Genomic DNA, 16,198 nt, shown 5'->3' with positions numbered 1-16,198 from the left:
GATGTGGGAGAGATGTTTCCATCTCATTCTACTCCTGTTTTCTCAGGTGGGGCTGTGGGCTGCTCACTCCACCCCTGATTACAGGGTAGGCATTAGGAGTGCAGGCCCTGGAGTCAGAATACTTGTGTCCCAGCTCTACCACTTGCTACTCTTAGGACCTTGGCTAAATCATTTAACCTCCACCTTAGTTTCCTCATATGTGAAACAGGGAAATAATAGTACCTAAGGAGGTTTGAGACACATAGTGAATGCTAGAGATGTTTGCCATTATCCGCTATGAGTCTGTGTCCTTTCTTCCTTCTCCTGAGCTTTGTCTTCTCCACCTTTCCCTCTTCCCATCAATATGTGATGACCTTTAGCTGATTTCATAGGGTTGATGAAGTTTACACCCCTGAGTTTCTTGTCTGTCCCCATCTCCCAGGCGTCAAACTTCCCTCCTTCTCCGCAGCCTCAGGGCGGTCCCTCTGCTTTGGGGGCCCACCCCCTCCCCAGCCAGCCCAGACCAGGCTTCTTTCTGGGTCCTCCCCACCCACGGTGCCTTTATGTCTCACTTTCCCTCTCTTGATGTCCTTCCCCATCCCAGTTCAACCTGCCTTGTTGAAAGGATTTGTCGTTAGTCATTTATACCTCTCTGCGCGATTAGTCACCAAGTTATGCCTTCCAAAACGAGATGCACTTTAAGTCTTGTTAAAAGAAACTTCAAGAGAGGGGACCGTACTCTCCCCGCTGGTGTCAGCACTGGTGTTTCACCGTCTTCCCCAGTGGCGAGTCCTGTCTCCTTGGTAACCTGCTCAGCACCACCACTGTCCTCCTCCCTCATCTCTTCCTCGCTCTGTTGAAGTGGGCGGTGCACCTGCCTCTGTCTCCTGGCCTGTGGGGCCTCTGGCTGCAGCCAGCTTCTCCCCCATTTCCCTCATGCCCTCCGACCGCGTCACCGCTTCCCGCAGGATCGTCCCGCCTCACGTGGGCTCCCCACTTTCCAAGGGCGTCTGAGCTCCCCTGGTCCAACCGTGCACCGGTTGTTCCCCCACCCGTTCGTGGTTCAGCGCTTGGAGGTGGGCGAACCTGCCTTTGAACTCTGGTGCCGCCCCCTCCAGTGTGTAAGCTCCACTTCCTTCAGCTCTAATGAAGGAAGAAGAATAGTGCCAACCCAGTTGTATTGTCATGAGAGGTAGACAGGTGTTGGGGAAGGCTTAACTGTGGTGCGGGGCATAGGGTCAGTGCTCCATTAGTCACAGGCTGCTGTGACTAATAATACCAGTGCTAATAATGAACAGTGACACTTACTCTCCCTCTCTGACTTCCCCAGACCATAGGGTATGACCCCATCATTTCGCCAGAGGTCTCGGCCTCCTTCGGTGTGCAGCAGGTGCCCTTGGAGGAGATCTGGCCTCTCTGTGACTTTATCACTGTGCACACACCTCTCCTGCCTTCCACCACAGGTAGGTGTGCCCCTACCTTGTGGGTTGGTCACAGAAGCCACAGACCAGATAAGGATGGGCCCTTAATCTGGCCTTTCCGCCTATGCTGGGGACCAGCTGTGGCGGTGGCCCATTCAGATCCTGTGAGCATGGAGCACGGTGATGTTTTGTTACATGGCCTTGCATCAGACCGAGGAGGGGTGAGTTAGGTAGAAATGCACAGGGTCTGGGTGGGCTGGGTCAACATGTAGGACCAGTGACTCCATGAGTACTTCCTGGGACCACTGCCGGCAGCACTAATGTCTCGGGGATATTTGGGATGTTTCTAAACTGAGTCTGGTCCAAATCCATGACAAGGACTCCTGCCCCAGAGCATCTGAGAAGGGAGCAGTGAGACCAGAAAGACCGTGGTCCCCCAGAAAGGAGGTGTGTGGGGAAGAGCTGGTGGGAAGGAGAGAGGGCCTTTGGAGCCGCTGCGGTTGCCAGTGCAGTGGGGAGAGCACGGGGATCCCCACACCAGTGCCGCAGGAAAGCTCCTCCCTCCGTTCCAGGCCTGCTGAACGACAGCACCTTTGCCCAGTGCAAGAAGGGGGTGCGTGTGGTGAACTGCGCTCGCGGAGGGATTGTGGACGAAGGCGCCCTGCTCCGGGCCCTGCAGTCGGGTCAGTGTGCTGGAGCCGCGCTGGACGTTTTCACAGAGGTGAGTCCCTGCTCAGTGCTGGTGGAGAGGGGAGACCAGATCAGAGGGACTTGGGCTGCAAGCCCAGCTGTGCAAAGACCTTGAGCTTCCTGTCTCTAGTGGGAGAAATTGTGTCGCCAAAAGTAACACATCTGTGGTTTGAGGAGCCCAGTGCAGAGCCTGGTACAGAGGCAGCCGAGCTGTCTTCTGCAAAACTCAGAGTTTATATAGGATGCATTCCTGGGCTTGGGCTCCTGGACGGCTACCCTGTTGATAAGTTCAGAGGAAGACAGAGCAGCAGATCAGTTCTGAGGCGGAGGATTTGGGGCAGGCAGAGAGGGGTTTAAGGTATTGATACAGATCTCTGGTGAAGTGAATCCCACTGCCAAGAAGACATTCCACCCAGTGTATGTTGGCTTTCCTTTCCCTTCCTCTCTTCCCGCAGAGGGAAGGAAGCCGAGGACACTGGTTAGACGTGTTCCCCTGGTCCCAGAGGCTGCTGTCCCTAGGTCTCTGTGCAGGAGCAGAGATATAGCATCTGCTCACCCACTGCCCCCATCCTGCCCTCACACCCGATAGCATTTCCACTCGAATCCTGTCCACCTCTCTTAAAAATCCCACCTCAGCGTCAGAGATCGGGGAGAAAGCACGGGCTTTGGATTAGGCAGCGGGGGTTTGCTGGTTACCAGCTTTGTGGCCTTGGCAAGACCCTGGCCCTCTGACGCCCCGTAGCACTCAGTGTCTGTTCCCTGCCCAGGGCACAGCATGCGTTGGGTTTGTGGTCCTGGCCATCTCTCTCAGCTACATCGTCAGCTCCTTGAAGGCAAGGGTGTGCCTGGCCCTTGTTTATGTCGCCGTCTCCCTAACACGGCACCTCCCCCCGCTCTCTTTGGCCTCCCCATGACACTTCCTACTCTGCGGCCGGCACTCACAGACCTATGTGGCCAAATCCCGTGGGAGCCGATAGAGTCCTGGGGAGACTGCAGAAGAGAGGAGGCCTAAGTAACAGGTCCAAGGCCCCTGTATTGTGCCCGGTGAGCAGAAGGGGTGGCAGGGGCACTGGAGGGTGGGGTAGGGGTGGCCAGGTGGGCCGCCTGTCCTGGTGAGAGCCAGGATGCAACACCCGTGTGGAATGCCCTCAAAGAGCCTGCCTCTGTGCTAAGAGCTGACAGGAAGTGCTGAGGGGTGGACTGGACTCGGGGCAGGGGCTAGAGGGGAAAAACCAATATCAGCTATACCAGCTACCACTGGTTGAGAACCTCCTTTATCACTGCATAATCGCCATAATAGTGTTAGGAGGTAGGTAGTAGTAACCCATTTTATAGACAGGGAAACTGAGGCTCAGAGAGGTGGAGATTTTGCCCAAAGGCACATAGGTAGTACGTGGTGGAGCTGAGATTGGAATCCGGTCTACAGCTCTGTCTACTCTGCTGTGATGGAACATTCATGAGGAAGACGGTTATTATTGAGTCCAGTGACCACCCAGACAAAACGGAAGTAGGAGGCAGCATCACCCCTGCCCTCTTCCCCTCCAACTCCCTGGGGCCGTCTGAAGCAGCCCACCCAGAGGTGTCTCTTTCTGGGCAGGAGCCACCCCGGGACCGGGCCTTGGTGGACCACGAGAACGTCATCAGCTGCCCCCACCTGGGCGCCAGTACCAAGGAGGCCCAGAGCCGCTGCGGGGAGGAAATTGCCGTCCAGTTCGTGGACATGGTGAAGGGGAAATCTCTGGCGGGAGTAGTAAGTACGCCATGTGGGGCTGGGCCCGGAGGTCAGAGGGAGGAGTTGCAGAAGGGCGTGTTGTCGCTGGGAGCAGATTCAGCCCTGGGAGCCGAAGATAAGGGACTGTACTTGAGCCAGTGTGCTGGGTGGGGTGGCAGGAGCTGCCCCTGCTTAGCCTTGAGAGCTGAGGCCCGGCAGCAAGGAGCCAGCTCAGCTTGTTTATATTGTAGGCTCACTGCTGAGATTGTGTTTTTTCCCAGTGCCCTGCCTCTGGAGAAAGGCTCCTTTGTTCTCCACAGGCCTTGGGAGTGAAGGAGTGTGGCTGGCATGATGGCGGAATGCCCGAGGTAGGGGCAGGTGGGGGACGGCCTGTGGAGAAAGCCCTGAGAGGGCGTTCTCACCTCGTGACCCTGAGCGCTCGCCTTTCATCCCATCTCTCTTAGGACCCTGAGCAGGGTTGCCCTACCCAGAAGCCTGCACCCATCATCCCCATAGGAACCCTCCAAGCCAGCTGGCCCCCTTTCTTTCCCCCAAATCATGGTTTCTTGACTGTGTTCACAGTGGGCCCTTCCTGGTACATGTTCCTCTTCCAACCTGAACCTGACTTATACTTCAAGTCCTGTCTCATTCACTCAGTCACTCAGATGGTCCCTAAGCTCCAGTGGGTACCAGATACTGTCAGAGCCCTTTGGGGATATGGAGGTGAATAAGGAAGGCATAGCTGTCCATCAAGGGGCTTGCGCGCCACCTGCCCCTTCACGAAGACTTGCTTGGCCTTTCTAGCTCCATCCCAACCCTTTTGCAGTGAGCCACATTCTCTCCTATTATTGACGTTTCATGAGTTTATATCTTAGTTCTTAATTAAATTCTAAGTTCCCAGAGGACAAACAACAAAAAAGAAAACACCACCAAAACCAAAAGGACGTAAGCTTCTCTGCAGTTCACATGGCTCTGCCTGGAGCATTTAACCAATAATGAATGAGAGTTGGGGCGCGGCTGGGGGGTAGTCCCTGACCCTCCTGGCTGACCCTCAACACAGGCATTTTCGCTTCTGAGGACAGAACTGCGGCAGGAGAGACACAGGATGCTTTGTTCAACCCTGCCAGCCCTGGTTTAAGAGCCCAGGCCACTGTGGCCTCTACACCCTGAGAAAGTAAAGGCGCCTACTGCTGTCCCGTAGGAGGGCTCCTCGGGGGCGGCCATCGCAGGTGCGACGGGCAGGCTGGGACAGCCTGGCAGTGGCCACAGCTCGGTGGTCAACAAAGACACATCCACATCCACGTCTGCACCCTCTCTCTGCGCTGTGTCTGTGGGCTTCTCAAGACAGGGCACGCTTTCTCACTCCTTTTGCATGCCGTGGGCTTCTGAGCAGTTCATTCCTCCCCCGTGAGGCTGGTGGGGACTCAGGCGAGGTTTGGGCCACCGTGACCATTGCCACCAGTCTGGGCTGGGCTTTTCTTTTTTCTGTCCACTCACAAGGCAGGGTACAGCCCTCAGCGGTGCAGCCCTTATGAGTTATTCAGGGAGTGTGGCATTCCAGGCCTTTTCATGACGGGGACTCAACACCAGCTCCATCCAATGGGCCCACAAAATGTCCCCTTCTTACTTAAGAGGTCACATCTCCTAGTCAAATTGTTAAACTTAGGCAAATTGAACTCTCCAGCCACAACGGCTGGTGGGGTAGAGTAGGCATTTGTAAGGAAGACATATTTGTTACATGGGAAACTCCTCTGTCCCTCATTCTTTACCGGGTCCTCTCCAGTTCTGCTCTGACGTGAGGCACAGGTTAGCATTAGGGTCAGGTTGGTGCCCCAGTTCATTGGTTCTTCCTGGAGGCTCCCACTCATCTTCTAGAGAAGACAGACGCTCCTTTTACTCAGCAGACCTGGGGGAAGCACCGCCCTGGCCTGTGCAGGCACCTGACCAAGCGTGACGCCTGCCTTTGGGGCTTCTCAGTTGAGCACTTTCCTGCTGCCTGCTGCAGGCTTTCACACCCCAGCTGTGGCCTGGCCCTTCAGTTCTCCCCCTGCAGCTCTGGGACTCACTGCCCTTTCTGTGCCCTTCGGAGAGGATCAAAGGGGACCCGGCCGCAGGGTGCGATCACACCAGGATGCCCCTTACACAGAAGGGTCTGCTGGGGGTCCCGCCTCCTTGGTTGTTTCTGTCATCACAAGTCTCTTCTTTAATTCTCTGCCAGTTGTGTCTTTATGAAAACAGGAATAGAAGCGTCCGTGTTTTCTTTTCATTACATCTTAGAGCTGCCTGATTTGCATCCAACCCGGGTTTCTTTTTCTTTTCTTTTTTTTTTTTTTTTGCAGTACGTGGGCCTCTCACTGCTGTGGCCTCTCCCGTTGCGGAGCACAGGCTCCAGACGCGCAGGCTCAGCGGCCATGGCCCACGGGCCCAGCTGCTCCGCGGCACGCGGGATCCTCCCAGACCGGGGCACGAACCCGTGTCCCCTGTATCGGCAGGTGGACTCTCAACCACTGCGCCACCAGGGAAGCCCCCAACCCGGGTTTCTAATTGAATCTTTCTTAGATGGTTCTCTTTACAAGTTGCCTCAGCATAAGTGGCCAGATACTTAACTCAGAGCCACAAGATGGAATAGACATTTTGACACAGAACAAGCTGGTTTTCGTTATCAAGCCCCTGCTGGGGGTCCAGCCAGCCAGACCGTAGACTTACAACGTCAGAAGATTACGTGGCTTCTGCCTTCTTCAACTGCCTAGCAGGCCTGTGGTGGACTTCACAGGAGTCAACTTTTAAAGAGTGATAGGATCATCAGAAGTGTGTGAATCCAGGGAGTTCCCTGGTGGTCTAGTGTTTAGGATTCTGCGCTTTCACTGCCATGGCCTGGGTTCAATCCCTGGTTGGGGAACTGAGATTCCACAAGCTGCGCGGCATGACCAAAAAAAAAAAAAAAAGTATATAAATCCAGCCTTACAGATTGTGATTTTTTTTTTTTTTTTTTTGCGGTACACGGGCCTCTCACTGTTGTGGCCCCTCCCGTTGAGGAGCACAGGCTCCGGACGCGCAGGCTCAGCGGCCATGGCTCACACGCCCAGCCGCTCCGCGGCATGTGGGATCTTCCCGGACCGGGGCACGAACCCGTGTCCACTGCGTTGGCAGGTGGATCCTTCACCACTGCGCCACCAGGGAAGCCCTCCCCATACGTTTTATGTCAAAGACCCATCTTCCTTCCCCAGCACAGGAGAAACAAGTCTCCGGTGGAGTGGGTTGGGGGCGCTGGCACATGTTCAGAGAAGAGGGAGGTGTCCTTTTCCCCATCTTCCCACTCCCTTCTGGCAGTTGGAAGTGGTCTTAGCCTTCTGTGCCCTCTTCTGGCTCTATAGCTCTCCTCAGCTGTGGGAACACGTTGTTGTCACCTCGTTGGTGGCTAGTGGAGGTTATCACCCCCCAGGCACCCAAAGCAAGGGTGGCCCCGTGCCACCTGCTCTCCACGTGGAGCTGAGTCTCAGCAGTAAGACCTTGCTTGGGGGCCGAGTTGGGCAGGTGTGCCCTGTCCCATCCCTTCCTGACCTCTGCCCTGCTCCCCTGTCTCTGCAGGTAAACGCCCAGGCCCTCACCAGTGCCTTCTCTCCACACACCAAGCCTTGGATTGGTCTGGCAGAAGCTCTTGGGGCACTGATGCAAGCCTGGGCTGGGTCCCCCAAAGGGACCATTCAGGTGGTAACACAGGGTAAGCCGGGAACTCTGCAGAGGGAGAGGGAAGAGGGGCGTGGACTCGGCACCCCACCGGGCGTGTCTGCTGCAGGCGCAGACCAGTGAGGGACGCAGAGGTGACCCCGCTCTCGTGACTCCGCGCTTCATGTTTGGTCTGAGGATGGCTTGCTTGCTACTGACGAGAATGAGGACAAAAAGTTATTGGGAGATATACTTAATTTTCGTAAATCACGTTGATGCAGTCTTTTTAAGACATGCATGTTTGGGGTGCAAGAGGGACCTCCGTAAGATTTGGAATTTCACGTGCGAGGCAGTAGGATTGGTGGAGGGAGTCCGGGTGAAGCAACAGAACATTTTATTCTGGTTTTGACCCTGTTGCTTACCTGCTGTGGGACTTTTCCTTCTCTGAGCTGTGAGTTCTTCACCTGTGAAGTGAAAGCCGGGGCGGGGGTGTCAGACGAGGCAGGCGGCGAGGACATTTTGTGCTCTGACATCCTCAGGTGGGCCCTCGGGCAGGCTGATGCCCGCAGGGGCATTTGCTCTGCAGGGGAGTGGAGACGGGAGCAGTCCCCGCTGTCTGCCCCTCTGCAGGCTCTGGCCGCCTGTGCAGTGGGTCCAGCCCTGTGCGGGCGTGGTTGAGAGACCAGGGAGGGCCCCGGTCCCCTGACCCCTGCAGGGGCTTGTCCTGCCCGTTGACCATTGGGCATCCCCTCCCTTGGGGAGAGACTGGAGCAGAGGCAGGTAGAACCTGAGCATTGCCGGTACCAGGCAGGGGCAGAGCCAGGGGCCTCGCTGGCTGAGGTGCCGAGGCCTCAAGGAGACAAGACAGGGGAGTGGGCCCAGCTGCTTTAGTCGCCCCTTCCTGCTTCCATTTCCCGAGGCTGGCAAGGGCCTGAGTGCCGGGTAGGGATGAGGGTAGGATATTCTTCAAGTGTCCCTTTGGGGAAGGACAGGCAGGCCAGGGCGGACAGGCCAGGGGCAGGTGTGCGGGGCAGCAGAGTTAGGCCGGGTTCTGGAGAAGAGCTTCTTAAACTGGTGTAGAGCATCCCCGGTGTCCTGGCCTGGACCCCCCCGTGTGTCCCCCGCCCCGGCCACCTCTCTGCCTGCAGAGGAAAGCAGAACCGCCTGGCAGGCTGGAGTTGGGCCCCCAGGTCAGTGAGGAGCCGTGACCCAGAGCTCGGGGCCAGTGATGTGCTGCCCACCCCCTTGTTGTTCTACACACAGTGGCCTTACGGTGGCTTCTCTGGGTCCCCAGGATTGTCCCTGAAGAACTCTGGGAACTGCCTGACCCCCGCCGTCATCGTTGGCCTCCTGAAGGATGCTTCCCGTCAGGTGGAGGTGAACCTGGTGAATGCCAAGCTGCTGGTGAAAGAGTCCGGCCTCGATGTGCGCACCCCTCCCCTCCCCTCCCCTCCTCTCCATCCCCTCCATCCCGGGTCAGCACTGCTTTTCTCGCCTGCGTTCAGAGCACCTTGCAGCTCTGCTCCCCGAGCGGGAGCCCTGGGCGCCAGTCCTGCAGGTGACAGTGTCTGCCTGTGAGAAGTAGCTGTGATCTCTTCACTTGCAGAGTGCAGATACCACCGGCCCCGAGCATCGCTACGAGTGAACTAATACTCGTGAAAGTGCTTTGTGTATAAGTGCTCTGTGAGTGGGAGGGGCAGCAGTAGCCCCACTTCACAGCTGAGGAAATCGAGGAGCCCGGCTGGGAGCTGGGAGATAGCCCGGCGTGCTCGGCCCCGATTCTCCAACCAGTGCCCCTTTACCATGGCACCCGGGTTCCTGGTTAGTCTGCAGACTCCGGGAGCTCGCCACACATCCTCTTAGCCTCTGCCGCCCCTCGTGGCTTCCCCATCTGCCCTCTCCCCCCCCAGCCCTGAATTGCTGAGCGTGGCGTGGCCGCAGCACTGAAGCCCTATAAATTGGCGATTAGGCCTAGGGAGGGGATGGGCGTCACTGTGCCTTTTTGCCTTCTCTCTGCAGGTAACCACTTCCCACAGCCCTGCTGCACCAGGGGAGCAGGGCTGCGGGAAATGCCTCCTGACTGTGGCCCTGGCAGGTGCCCCCTACCAGGCCGTGGGCTGGGTCCAGGGCACCACGCCTGTGCTGCAGGCACTCAACGGAGCTGTCTTCAGACCAGAGGTGCCTCTCCACCGGGGCCTGCCGCTGCTCATGTTCAGGACTCACCCCTCCAACCCTGCGATGCTGCCGACCATGATTGGTGAGGAGGGACCTGTCGGGCCAGCCGGTGCCCTTGAGGCAGCGGTGGGTGTGTGTTGAGGGCTCTGTCCTGGGACTGGGCTCCGTGGACATTTGCCTCCTTCGGCCCCTCCCCATGCCTGCCGGCATCACTGGATCTGCAGCAGGTTCCAGGACATTTGGGGAGCCGGTATGGAGTTCTGAGGTTAAGTGCCTTATCTAAGGTCGTCGAGTGGTGCGTCAGGGCTAGGGCCCCAGAGCCCCTATTGATAGGCAGGTGCTCACCACAGCAAGGACACAGTTGAGAACTGCCTGTAGAGCTGTATCCCAGGAGCTCAGAATTAAGTTGCAGGTTTCCTTCTGACCGCAGGCCCGGTGGTGGCCAGCCTGATCCAACAAAGCATGTCAGGGCATCCCCTCCAGATGTCGTGGGCATCTTGGATCTGCTCCTGTCCCCTGGCGCTCGGGCTCCTGGGAGTTCTGGAGCACTTCCAAGTATGGCAGAGACTGTGTCCACAGGCCTCCAAGGGCCTAATTTCACTATCGTTGCCAGCTGCCCAGGGGAACTTTCCCCTGCTTTTCCCCTTTGCTGATGGTCTGGATAAAACTGGCAGCCGGCAGGTCCAGCTCTGGCTCTTTGTGGTTGATCTTCCCTCCCCTGCCTTGCCTGATAGCCAGGGTGTTCCTAAAGCCTGCAGAATAGCGAGGGACCTGGGCAGAGCCCTTTGTTCCCTGTCTCAGTGCTTTGATTCTGAGACCATCACCCCCGTTGCAACATTGATCTTGGGAACTCAAGGCTTGTGAGCCTGCTCCCAGCCTCTTGCTTCTCCTTCCCCCCAGCCCTGTGCCAACCAGGGGTTTCTTCTACTTCCAGGCCTCCTGGCAGAGTCGGAGGTGCAGCTGCTGTCCTACCAGACCTCGATGGTGTCAGATGGGGAGACCTGGCACGTCATGGGCATCTCCTCCCTGCTGCCCAGCCTGGAGCCCTGGAAGCAGCACGCGACCGAGGCTTTCCAGTTCCACTTCTAACCTTGGGCTCACTTGTCCCAGCCTCGTGGGATTTTCTGAAGAAACACACCCACTGGAAGAGGAGAGCCACATTCCTGGGGCTGACGCTGCTTGTGTCTCATCTGACCCCTGTCGTACAGCAATAACCACCCAATAAAGAGCCTACCCTGTACTCTTCCGGGTACCTTTGTGTTGTCATTACCCTGAAGAGCCACCAGAGGGCATCCGCAGGCAGCCGTGGGGTTAGATGCTCTGCCTTGGAGGAGTAGGATTAAAGCTCAGACTGCTCCCACAGAAGTCTCCATCTGCTGGGGGGACAGAGCGCACAGAGGCCACTGGAAGCAGTGAGGAAAGTGCCACAACAGGTGTATGAATTCTGTTGAGAGCAGCGGAGGAAGTCATTGGAGCTGTGGATGGTGGTTCCCAGGAGATAGTTGGAAAGATTTCATAAGGGGAAGAAAGTGTGAGTAGAGGCACAGGGCCTGAGGTTGTTTGATGAGTTCCCAAAGCCAGCTCAGTAGGGGCTGGGCAGTATATTACTTGATTTTTTTTTTTAAAGATGATTTTCACAAAACATGGCAGAATGGTATTCCTGCATCCTAAGGGTTTCACCTTTTGAGGGTTTTTTACTCCATCTGTAGGGGATGACCCATTCCTACCTTATGCCCAGCAGCATCTGTTTCGGAGACAAGGCAGGCTAAGAAGGCCCGGCACCGGGCAACTCATTGACAGTGGCAGGAGCAAACCCGTCACTGTGGCCTCAGAGCTGCGACTGAACCGAAGGTCGGTGGAAGCTCCACCAGTAACCGCTCACTGTGCTGACCTCAGCTGTGAGCTCATAACATGTATTAGGGCCTTGCCGGAGCAGACCTGGAAGGGGATGGGCCTGAACTTGAACAGCAAGGTGGCTTTGAGCTGCTTTGACCTTGAGCACAGTGCTTAATTCCCCTAAGCCTTTGTTCCCTCATCAGTAAGAGGGATAAGGACGCCTCTCAGGATTGAATGGCTTAAAAAAGTGGTGTATGGGAAGTGCCCGAGGCACTTGGTCTCTTCATCCCTATGTCTTTCTTTAAGAGCAGACGACCAGGTCTCAGTCGCTTACATAGAATCCCTGCTCCAAACGGCCCTCCCTTTGCCCTTGTGGTAATGTTCTACCAGATCTGGACGTGGGGTGTCCTGACATCAGACAGCCCGTTCTCTCTGCCTGGAACGAGATCAAGAAGCATCTGGTGGGGGTCGGGGGGGGGGGCGGTGGGCGCTGGGGCCCATCGATAGCTAGAAAAATGGGCTGAGATTGATAAGTTAAAAATTGAGCTCAATCTTCCGCCGCCCAGCCTCTTCTCAGAAGCCCCTAGAAAAACCATATTCTGTGCTCTGAGGTGGTCAAAACAATTCTAGAAACCCCAATTACTTGAGCATCCCCAGATATCTTCCTAGACGTGGGTAGGTTTTGAAGGCATGGGACACATTCACTGTATCAGCCTGTCCTGTGGCTGCCCACGTAAACTCTCCTAAATTTAAAAAGGCAAGATTAAGTTTAAGATCCAGCTGGTGCTGTTTACTCCTTCGCATTTCTCTGTGATTTGTGGCATCTCTGCACCGCCTAACTTTAGAGTGGAATTTCCTTCTTGTGTGTCTTGGCTGGGAAGCAGAAGTTTTGCTGAAAGCTCAGTGAGGGAGGCAGACGAATAGTGGGACAGGAGGGAACTGGCCTCTGAATGCTGGCTCCTGGGACTCTGAGATTCAGAAACGTACGTACGTACGTACATGTGTGTGTGTGTGCGTGTGCGTGTGTGTGTGTGTGTGTGTTTAGTATGTCCCCTGGAGACCAGAAGTTGCCTCGTGGTCAGTGGGCTGGACCACTCTCCACATCTGTGTCAATATACTGTGACATGTTGGTATTCTTGCTTGAGCTGCGTTAACAGGCCTCAATGCCTTTATCAAGTCATCACTCCATCCCCTCCTGCTGTAGGTTGTCCTGGGTGATTTTTTGCCCACATAGGTAAGTTCTTTATCTGCATGATTGTAGCCTACCTTAGGGTGAAAATGGTGACCGGGCAACTGGAAAATCATTCCCTCATATGCTGACCTCAAACAGGGGGAGAGGGCTCTGTTCAGAGCCAGCAGGAGTCAGTTTTAATGAAGTAGATGCCGGAGGTACCAGAGGAAGTCCTAGGGCTTAGTATCAAGGTCAGTGAAGAGGGGGAGAGGAAGGGGCTGGAAACCTCTGTGCAGTGGTGACAATGACCAGTGCCCTCCTGGGTGCCCTGCAGCTGAACCAGGGCTCATATTCTGCCGGCGTGCACGGTATGGGCAGCGCCTTGATAGTCTCATTAAATATTTTTAATATCACCCCCACATAGTGTCCAAATGACTCGCAAGTGGCAGCAGGCCTGGCTGCGGCATTCAATGACACAGAAGGTCCTGGTTGCTCAGGCCACAAAGACCCCCCAGCAAACTATGTGGATAGAAGGCAAGGTCCGGAGTCTCCTGCCTCAAGAACTCAGGTGATTATTGTACTAAGTGAAGTAAGTCAGACAGAGAAAGACAAATATCATACGACATTTCTTTTATGCAGAATCTGCAAAACAAAAAAATGACACAGATGAACTTATTTACAAAACAGAAACAGACTCAGAGACTAAGAGAATGAACTTACGGTTACCAGGGGGGAAGGATGGGAGGGAGGGATAGATTGGGAGTTTGGGATTGACACGTAAACACTGCTGTATTTAAAATAGGTAAACAACAGGGACCTACTGTATAGCCCAGGGAACTCTGCTCAATATTCTGTAATAACCTAAATGGGAAGAGATTTGAAAAAGAATAGGTACATGGATACGTATAACTGAATCACTTTGCTCTACACCTGAAAATAACACAACACTGTTAATCGACTCTGCTCCAATATAAAATAAAAATTAAAAAAAAAAAGAACTCAGGTGAATAAGAGCTTTGCTCCCACGACTACAGACACTACTCCAGAGATCCTAGGAAAGGCATACATTGTCCTGCCAGGGCTGCCAACTAGACTGAGGGCCCCCAAACAGCTTGCTGAGGAGGAGTAGGCAATGGGGGTCAGCCAAGGGGGGCTGCTGGGTGGCAGCTACAGCTGGTGTAAGAGAACAAGAGTTCAGCAAGCACCTGGAGAGGGCCTGGGAAGGGAGTCAGCTGATGCAAGATTAGCGCTCTCGCAGGGCTTTATCTCGGATTTTCTGGTGCCTGTTGTGAGTCGAACAGCCCGGAGCAAGCAGTGAAGTGGGCGGGCCCAGCACCTCATCTCCCTGTGCCCAGTGTCCTGTTATCCCTAGGGCGGCCTGCCCACGCCTGCCCTCCTCCCCACTGACAGAAGCCATCCTCCCTCCTCCAAAGTGCCCCTTTCCTGCTGGGGTGGCAGAGGAAACTTTCTACAAGTACATAAGTTAATAACTGAAATAACTTCACGCCCCTGAACTATTGCTGTTTTACAAGAAGATCCTAGATGAAGCAGTGCCCTAGCTCAAGAGGGAAAAACCATCCTCTAAGGGAAGAGTTTCCTGCTAGGGATTGAAACAATGTTTTTGGCTGCAGGAGCCCAAAACGTAACCTATTCACCTCTGCCCTGTGCTCACTTGTGCCGGTAACACCAACAAGGCACGGGACCAAGGAGCTTTGATCCTCATATCCTGAAGTCATTTCTGGCCCCTGTCTGCTGGCTCTGTCAGGTGTCTGTAAGGTGTCTTACGATCAGGGAAGGAAGCTGGGGGTGGAGGCTGTGTTTCACCCTTTGTTCCCCCTGTACCTGTCAGAGAATGGAATTGGAAGGGAGAGAGGGAGGGTGTGAGGTGAGTGCTCGGCAAGTTCACGGCTGTGGGCGTACATGCGCGTGGGGAGAGTGGGACCTCAGAGCCAGGAGGGCCAGCAGGTTTCTCTGCATGACAGCTGCTGCACTGGTTGTGTTCTGGTTTCCAAGAAATATGGGGGTTATTCCCTCCTTCCCTACTTTTTAATTGTGTTCTATTAGTTTAGTACCAAACCTAAAATTTAGAAATTCACAGAAAACCCTACGAAACAAAGAAAGAACTAACAGCACAGAAATTTAATAATAACAATAACAACAAGGCTATAACAAATGAGAGGCAAGCTATCTGGATCTTGCGGGAGACAACGGATCTGCCCCATTTCCGGTCTGTGATTCAAGGCTGAGCCTTCCCTCCATCCCTCCATCTCCCTTTTCACAAAGGGCTCCTCTAGCACCACAAGCCCATGACAGTGACTACAGCAGGGAAAGGCATGAAGGACCCCCTAAGGATGGCCCCTCACTCTACAGGGCCAGTGCTTTTGGGGGCTGCTGTGTCCAATCCAATCTATTTACCAGCTAAGAGTGGGGGACATTTACACGATCGAGAGAGGGCAGAAATTCTATAGCGTACTTTTTCAAGGAACCTCTCCACAGATAAAGAAACAAAAGAAGGACATTCAATCATGAGTCTCACCCTGGGCATCCCCCCTTTCCCCATACCTGCTCCTTACCCGAGGCAGGCTCTCCTAAAGATACCCCGAGGTCTAGGGCGTTCCACTGCCCTTCCAGCAACGAACTGGACGCCTGAGGGCCCTGAGCCCAACGCCATGGGAGCCAAGGCTGGGAGGTGGGCAGGGTCCCCATGACACATCCTGTCTGTGATGGGAAAACAGGCTGGGCAGTGCAGAGGCAGAGCTCCGCAGAGCACTGCACTGACATACAATCTTTATTTCAGCTAACATCTCAGTGGTGTAGGTTCATTGCTCCTGTGAGACAAGGATAAGGCCCAGCTTTTCTTTTCTTGGTACAATGCTGCTTAAGCATGTGGACCAGGAGAGGGAGGGAACCTGATTTGAAAACTCTCCCTTGAAAAATCCCAATTCTCTCTCTCTCTTTCTCTATCTCTTCTTTCTCCTCTCTCTCTCTCTCTCTCTCTCTCTCTCTCTCTCTCTCTGCTTCTGATGACTGAACTAGCTTGACACATTTAATGGCCCCCTCTTTGCCACTGACTTGCCCTTAACAACCATATTACAAACAGACAACAGATAAGCAAACAAACAGATGACTCCCTGGTAGCGCCAAAGTCCGATGAGTCTGCTTAAGGAGGCTGCCGTTCTCAACCATACCCTGAAGCCTGGCTGGTCGGCCCCCTTTCCAACCTCGCTTACCTCCTAACATCCCAGAGGCACACTTCAGTTGCCCCACAGGGCTGAGAATGCTGGCAGTGGTTAGGAGTGAACAGAGGACACCCCTTATCCTGCAGTTTTCCTGTTTTATCCGGGTATCTGGTTTACCCAGGACTTCTTCCTCATCTTTCCCTGTTCCCTACCCTGCCCTTGGCAAACTGTTTAGTCTTCCCCCTTCGTATACCAAAGTAGGGGGGGAAATTTAAAAACAGGAAAATAGAGATGAAGTATTCGGGCGCAGGGACTGATCTGTTGAGATTTATGGGTTGTAAAAGCAATTGCTTCTCACACTTCCATTCTG

General features: G+C 54.7%; 1 protein-coding gene across 2 annotated transcripts in view; it reads left to right on the top strand.

Moving 5' to 3' along the window:
* The window catches only part of PHGDH (phosphoglycerate dehydrogenase), a 31,002-nt gene extending 20,120 nt beyond the window's left edge, over nucleotides 1–10,882 (top strand). Inside the window, exons 6-13 of one of the 2 annotated variants that reach the window (XM_019919667.3) lie at nucleotides 1,310–1,442; nucleotides 1,973–2,121; nucleotides 3,688–3,840; nucleotides 4,083–4,169; nucleotides 7,390–7,522; nucleotides 8,762–8,892; nucleotides 9,487–9,724; nucleotides 10,577–10,882. In XM_019919667.3, the coding sequence (XP_019775226.1) occupies nucleotides 1,310–1,442; nucleotides 1,973–2,121; nucleotides 3,688–3,840; nucleotides 4,083–4,169; nucleotides 7,390–7,522; nucleotides 8,762–8,892; nucleotides 9,487–9,724; nucleotides 10,577–10,731 (1,179 nt within the window). In that variant the 3' untranslated portion in view covers nucleotides 10,732–10,882. The remainder of the gene's footprint in view (nucleotides 1–1,309; nucleotides 1,443–1,972; nucleotides 2,122–3,687; nucleotides 3,841–4,082; nucleotides 4,170–7,389; nucleotides 7,523–8,761; nucleotides 8,893–9,486; nucleotides 9,725–10,576) is intronic. The other variant, XM_004319638.3, reaches the window with a different exon arrangement.
* The last annotated feature ends 5,316 nt before the right edge of the window (nucleotides 10,883–16,198 follow it).

The sequence above is a fragment of the Tursiops truncatus genome, chromosome 1 (genome assembly GCF_011762595.2).
Source record: "Tursiops truncatus isolate mTurTru1 chromosome 1, mTurTru1.mat.Y, whole genome shotgun sequence".
NCBI classification, from domain to species: Eukaryota; Metazoa; Chordata; class Mammalia; order Artiodactyla; family Delphinidae; genus Tursiops; species Tursiops truncatus.
This window is presented reverse-complemented; position numbering and strand designations above follow the sequence as displayed.